At 32.4% G+C, this 7095-nt stretch overlaps 1 protein-coding gene across 1 annotated transcript; it reads left to right on the top strand.

Annotated features, from left to right (window-relative positions):
* The first annotated feature begins 5006 nt into the window (after nucleotides 1–5006).
* Nucleotides 5007–6498, top strand: LOC145100246 (uncharacterized). Its single transcript, XM_079037593.1, has 2 exons — nucleotides 5007–5327; nucleotides 5561–6498. Exons 1-2 carry the CDS (start codon nucleotides 5042–5044, stop codon nucleotides 6340–6342), a joined length of 1068 nt encoding a protein of 355 aa, XP_078893719.1. The 5' UTR covers nucleotides 5007–5041; the 3' UTR covers nucleotides 6343–6498.
* The last annotated feature ends 597 nt before the right edge of the window (nucleotides 6499–7095 follow it).

Genomic DNA, 7095 nt, shown 5'->3' with positions numbered 1-7095 from the left:
GAACAAAGGCTAGAAGGATATTTAGTTTTTCATTGTTTAATCCCCATTGTTGGCAATTTTGTTTACATGTTTGATTAGAACGGGTCTATTTTTGGGAACTAAATATTAAAATGTTTTTTTCGATGCATGTTTAGATTACTTAGACCGCAGGGAGTGGATCACTAGGAAGCCTCGCTAGGAGGTCGTTGGAGTCGTTACATACGGCCCCCAACTCTCTTTAGGGGGCTCGCTAAGAGTAAGTCGCTACCATCTTAGAGAGAGAGAGAGAGAGAGAGAGAGGGGAAGCTTTGCTTTGATTAGATGCTCACTTTTTTTACCACAAAAACTATTGTTTGCTTCTTTTTCCTTTCTTTTTTTTCTTTTTTCTTTTTCTAAATAAAACCTATTTAAAATCACAATACCACTCCCTACTATTTTCAATGTAAGATGCTAAGCTTAGGTTACAATAAAAAAATCTATGTGTCAATAAAAAAACTTACGCGTCAATGTGCTAGGAGTGCTACCACTACCTCCAACCTTAACACCCTGTTCCTGAGTTCAACTTAATGAGAGAAAGGAAATGAAATGGATGGAAATGAGAAGAATCTAAAAGAAATTGTTGTTCCTGAGTTTTATTAAAGGAAGGAAATGGAAGGAAGTAGAGGGAAATGGAATGATCACTTTCCCTCATAACTTTCCTTTCGATTTGAGAGGATTTGGAAAGAAAGAACAAAATGATTAATTTTCCTTCCACTTCTCTCTAAGTTGAGAACACAAAAGAAAATTTTGTTTTCCTTTCCTTTCTCTTCTTTTCTTTCCTGACTTTCTTTTCTCTTATTTTCTTTTCTTTTGTTAAACTCAGGAACTAGGCGTAAGTGTATTATATCCATAAATTTTCAACGGGGAAATGACACAAATGCCTGTGAACTTTCTAGGGTTGACATTTTAAGTCCCTAAACTAACTTCTTGTCTTTATAGGGACATAAGGTTAGAAGCAACCTTTTCAATCCCTCTAACCTATTAGAGCAGGTTTCAGTGGACACATCAGCTCTTTTCCATTTAAAAGTCAAAATCACATTTTGGCTTTCTCAATATCGATTTCCATTAGACGACAATGGTTGCACATCAAACCTTTGTATATGATTTCATGCCTAAAATTTCTTGATTCATAGACAAATGATAATGAAGGGATCTAGTACTAGACGTTGCCTATGAATATGAAAATCACACAATAGTAAACATCAAAATCATGATTTAATCAAGTTAAAATGGAGAATTTCATTACATTACCTGAGAATTAAGGAGCAAAACTGGACAACCAAGCAATGAAGTGGGACTAATACCACAAGGTATTGTAAGAATTGGAAGCCAAGCAATATCACGTAAGGAAGAAACCGAAACTTTGTTACTCGAAGCATTGGAATCCGAATTACCACGCATTACAGCCCTTCATTCTACAATACTGACTATTCTACTCCGAACTCTATCTCTATCCTCTGGACTACTTCCATCGTTACCTTTTCCGCTATCTTCCTCACGATCATCTAATTTTTTAGACTTCAAAACAAAAAAGTCTTCGGAAATTAAACGGTTAGGAGTCACTATTAGATCTTTACACTCATCGCCATCTTCACCGCAATCACCTCATTTCTCTTCCTTCCTCGACATTTTCCTTGAAACTGAAAAACCCTAATAGAAATAACAGAGCATAATTTAATTTGATAATACAGAATTGATTGCAATTATGATGCAAAATCTATACACAGTGTTAATAAAAACTTGTGATTTTTGCTAAAAATTAAAGTCGGCGAGCTTGGATTAAAACTAATCTAATCGATCAAATATTATTAAGCATCGGATATATATATATATATATATATATATATATATATATATATATATATATATATATATATAGAGAGAGAGAGAGAGAGAGAGAGAGAGAGAGAGAATCGAGTGTCGGTTAGCGTGAAAATTGGGGAGATATTAGCTGCTCGACAAGTATTCAAGGGAGGATATTGAGAAAGTCAAAATGTGATTTTGACTTTTAAATAGAAAAGAGCTGATGTGTCCACTGAATCCTGCTATAATAGGTTAGAGGGACTAAAAAAAACAGGTTGCTTCTAACCTTATGTCACTATAAAGATACGAAATTATTTAGAGACTTAAAAGGTCAACCTTAGAAAATTTGCAGGACATTTGTGTCATTTCCCCAATTTTCAACAAAAGCATCTTAATTTGTGATTTTTAATCAACATGAACCAAGTATATAACCGACAAAAATCACTCTATGTCTTATATATTTAATTATATATATATTTTATCAATTGCAAAAATCACTCTATGTCTTATATATTTAATTACATATATATTTTATCAATTGCATATGAATAGCAACATAATTTTTTTTCTTTCTTCGTCTTACAAAATTGCATTTTTAAAAATTTATCTATTTATAACAATATTAATAATGCTAGCTACATTTCAGTTAAAATTTGAAAATATAATATCTTAATTAAAAATAATAGAATAATTTTGAAATAAAAAAATTTAGGGTAAATGTCACTATAACCCAACCAACTATCGGGTATATATATATATATATATATATATATATATATATATATATATATATATATATATATATATATATATATATATATAGTTTAGAGGCACAAAGTCAATTTTCACCTACTAAAAAGGACCTTGACTTGTAATTTCCGGTTTCCTTCATGTTATGGGTTTTTTCACTAAAAAGAAAAATTAAATTAAAATACACCTCATTCTGTCACTCATGTCCTCACCCACCACAAACTTATGTTCATCTTCAAGAACACCCACCTTCCCTATTCTCAATCATAGACCTTTCTGATCAGGTTTCACTATCTGATCGGTATCTTTAGCTAGAATTTATTCTTCATTTCAATTTACATGGATATACAAGTCAATGAAGCAGCACAACAACCCAACAAGGATGTTTATTCGGTTTCTTCTTCATTCCGATTTCCTTGGTTTGAATCTCTTCTTCATTTCAAGTTCAATGGTTCTACAAGTTGGAGGGCGTGAGTTTGAGCTACATGTGATTGTTGTGGGAGTTGGGAGGAAGATGAACAAAAGTGTAGTGTCACCAACTAAAATTAAAAATCAAAACCTACATCGACTTGGCGCTTGTTCGTGGAAGGGGTAAAATAGTTAACATGCATAGAAAATGAATACAAGTGCATATTTAACTTGTTTTTGTTTTTGTTCGTTGATAATCTTGCTTGGAAACCATCTAGAATTGTTTTGCCCAAACCTAGAATTGTTTTTGTTCCAGATGTCCGTGTTCTTAATTCCTTACCATCAATTGAAGAAGGGGTGAGAGACACACACAACAACAAGAACTAGCCCTGTTCTTGACTCGAAGAGGAAAAGACCACCTAAACCCATGTATTTCGATTTCCAATTTCTTTTGGGGCCTACAGATGGGATACACAGGTGGTTGCGAAAAGTTTGATTTATTTTGGGATTGTCTATGACAGATCGTTGTGTTCTGTTCACATTCACGAACAAGGGAGGTGGTAGAGATGATAAGAGATCGAGAGAGAGAGAGAGAGTGATGACATTGGAGGCTGATGGTAAGGCCTTCGGTGGTGGTCATTGGCAGAAAATGGTTGTGAATTAGGGCTTTTCATCAGCATTGACTAGGTGACCATCGATGATGGTTAATGTACCAGCGAGGGAGTAAGGGGGTAACAAAGGATGTTTTGGCTCTTGCACTTCTGGAACTGCACTTCTAGAGCGACAATTTAACCGGAGGAAAAGAGCGACATCTTAACTGATGAAGGGGATGTGACAACTTACTTAATGAGGTGGATTTGTGATTTAGCCGGTAGTAAGTCAAGGATTTCAAAAATAATGACCTTTTAAAATTTAAAAATGAAGTTTATACACCTACAATGCAAGAAAAAAAGATGAGGGACATTTTAAAACAAAACCTGATAGTTGGTTGGGTTACTGTGACATTTACCCAAAAATTTAAAATAAAATCTCTATAATAATAAAAAAACAGTTTTAATCTCTTTTTGCCATGTGTCACTCTAATAGAACTTCACATTAATATTATGTCATGTGTCAGTGAGATATATTAGACAAATCACTATCACAATTAATGAGATTAAGGTTTTAAATAATATATTTTAAACTTTTCATAGAAACATTTACTTTTTTAAGTATATGTTAAATTTGACGTTATAAATAACTTTAAAATTTTGATATATCTCTTAATTAATAATTTATTTAAAATAATTGATTAATAATTATGAAATTTTGCTATCAAAATTGAATTAATTTTGTAACCAGTATAAACTAGTCCTCCCTAATAAATGAAAATAATTTTGCCACATGTCATTCTCTCATTAACTTGGACACATGTCATTTTTTAGTATTTTTGAATATATGTTTTTTCCATGTGTCATTTTCTTATTGTTTGTTTTTTTTAATTAACACATCATATTTACACCTCAATTAATAATTACCTTAATTGAAAATAACCATTAAATTACAATATTACAACTAATATATATACTATTGAATATGTTTCCTTTTAAATTCAAATTTTAAATTTTAAATTTTAAATTTAAATAAATTTTTGTTTAAACCTTCATATTTAATTTTTTTTATTTTATCCAACCCGTATAACATATGAGTCTCACAACTAGTATTATAATATATAAATGAGTTAAGTCACTTGTTATGTTTGCATTTAACAATTATAACTCCAAGTAAACAGAATGAATTCGATATATTAGTTCATCAATGATTCTAATAATTTTTTTTTTGCTTGACATCTAAACTTAACCCAAACATTTCTATTGAAATTAAAATTTGGTGATATAACATTATTGACTTCAGAAAATTTCAACGCCAAACTTGCCAAACACAACTTGCAACACTTCAATATTTATTTTAAGAGTTAGTTGCAAACTCACTATGTAGACTACTCATATATACGAGCTTGGGGATCATCTATCTCTTGTGCCATTTCATATCTTCCTTTGCAATTACAAATATATATTAAAAGATGACGATGTTGGGTGTTAAGACCCTAGTGATAATTTTATTTTTACAGGCAATGTTGGTGTCGATGGTGACTGAAGCTGCATCTGCTAATAAGGTAAAACGTGTTAAACCTCCAAAGCCTGTGAAACCCGTTCAGGAGATTTTAACGTGCAAAAGCCGAAAAAGCAGATGTTTCATGAAGCGCATCAAGTGCCCAGTAGAATGCCCCAAGGTTAAACCAAAGAACCCTAAAGACAAAGCATGTTTTCTTGATTGTTATTCACCCAAATGCGAGGCCGTGTGTAAATGTAAGTAAAAGAAACCCCCCCTCATCAAAATTACAAGATTTATAACATTTATCATTTTTATTGTTCTAATATATATTTTTCATTTAGGGGATGTTATAACTGAAATACGTGAACAAAATGAGCAAATACCATCGAAAAAACAAACATGCATGAACATATATATAGTTTAACTGATTAAAAAAAATCTAGTATAGCTCAACTGATTAATCATTAATTTGTGTACATGTTGATAGCCCGTAAACCAAACTGCAATGGACCTGGAGCTGCATGCTACGACCCACGATTCATTGGTGGTGATGGAATTGTATTCTATTTTCATGGAAAAAGCAACGAGCATTTTAGTTTGATATCTGATTCCGATCTCCAAATCAACGCACGTTTTATTGGACTTAGACCTGAAGGTAGAACTCGTGACTATACATGGATCCAAGCATTAGGATTGAAGTTTGGCCATCACAATTTCACTCTTGAAGCGACAAGGACCCAAAAATGGGATGATGATGTTGATCACCTAAAGTTATCATATGATGGGAAGGAATTGTTCATTCCAGAAGGCCATTCCTCCGAGTGGAATTCCACAGAAGGCGATGTCCAAGTTGAAAGGACTGCTACAAGCAATAGTGTAACTGTCACCATACCAGATCATGCTGAGATATCTGTTAATGTGATTCCCGTATCAGAAGAAGACAGCAAGATACATAATTATCAGATTCCAACAAATGATAGCTTTGCTCACTTGGAAGTACAGTTTCGATTCTTTGGTTTATCATCTAAAGTTGAAGGGATTCTTGGTAGAACTTATCGTCCTGATTTTGAAAATCCTGCAAAACAAGGAGTGGCAATGCCTGTGGTGGGTGGTGATGATAAGTACAAGACTAGTTCGCTCCTTGCGGCTGATTGTGCCCTCTGCGTGTTCTCTCCAAATGAAATCAAGGATGAACATGGCTCGACGGTGATGGATTTTGGCATGCTAGACTGCACGGGTGGAGGAAATGGAATTACATGTAAGAAATAAGTTTCTCATATAGTTTTTTATTATAAGCGTGTAACGATTGATTTGTGTTTTCTCATTTTTAACTGTTTTTTTTCTTACTTTTGTACTTGGCGAATGTGCCAATAAATAAATTTGATTCCTTTTTTATATGTTTTAATTTATTGACGCAAGAAAATATAATAAATAAATTAATCATTATCGTTTTTTTACTGGTGTACTTAGTTTAGGTTTCTCAAATGTTGGTGGTAAATGAACTCCGTAGATGGGATGTGTGAGTGTGTGGGATATTCACACTGTGCGAGTAAAATGAAGTTTATTTAAGATCATCTTTCCCAAAGTCATGACTCATGATCACTACAATTCAAGCAAATAAAACAAGAGAGAATTAGTGAAAATTATTTCTTTAGTTTTTCAATACATACGATACAACTTATATGGTCTAATGGAATTTTATATTATCATTTCATTTTTCATAAAAAAAAATTATATATATTTCTCACAACGCGCTAAATTATATAGAAGTTCATGGGTACATATTAAAAAAAGTCATTTATTTGTTATTTTTTCTATATATAAAGAATATTCATTTTCTATTTTAGTTTATTGGTTATGCAACTTTATATCCATTGGTTATAATTAACTTTAAGCACAAGGTTTATCTATTGCCTCGCGACGGAAGAAAGCTCTTATTTTTGTTTCGAGTAAGTTTTCCTGTTACTCTTTCCATTTTTCAAATAAGACCTTATGTCCATCACAAAGCAAGGGATAACCTTC

This window comes from Lactuca serriola, chromosome 4 (genome assembly GCF_051521515.1).
Source record: "Lactuca serriola cultivar US96UC23 chromosome 4, Lser_US96UC23_V15, whole genome shotgun sequence".
In the NCBI taxonomy this organism is placed as follows: Eukaryota; Viridiplantae; Streptophyta; class Magnoliopsida; order Asterales; family Asteraceae; genus Lactuca; species Lactuca serriola.
The sequence above is the reverse complement of the archived record's forward strand: the minus strand, read 5'-3'. Positions and strand labels throughout refer to the sequence as shown.

Excerpts from the sequence above, each read along its gene's own strand:
- LOC145100246 (XM_079037593.1), top strand. The coding sequence starts at position 5,042 with ATGACGATGTTGGGTGTTAAGACCCTAGTGATAATTTTATTTTTACAG. Across the intron at positions 5,328-5,560 it reads ATGCGAGGCCGTGTGTAAAT|CCCGTAAACCAAACTGCAAT; the intron begins GTAAGTAAAAGA and ends ACATGTTGATAG.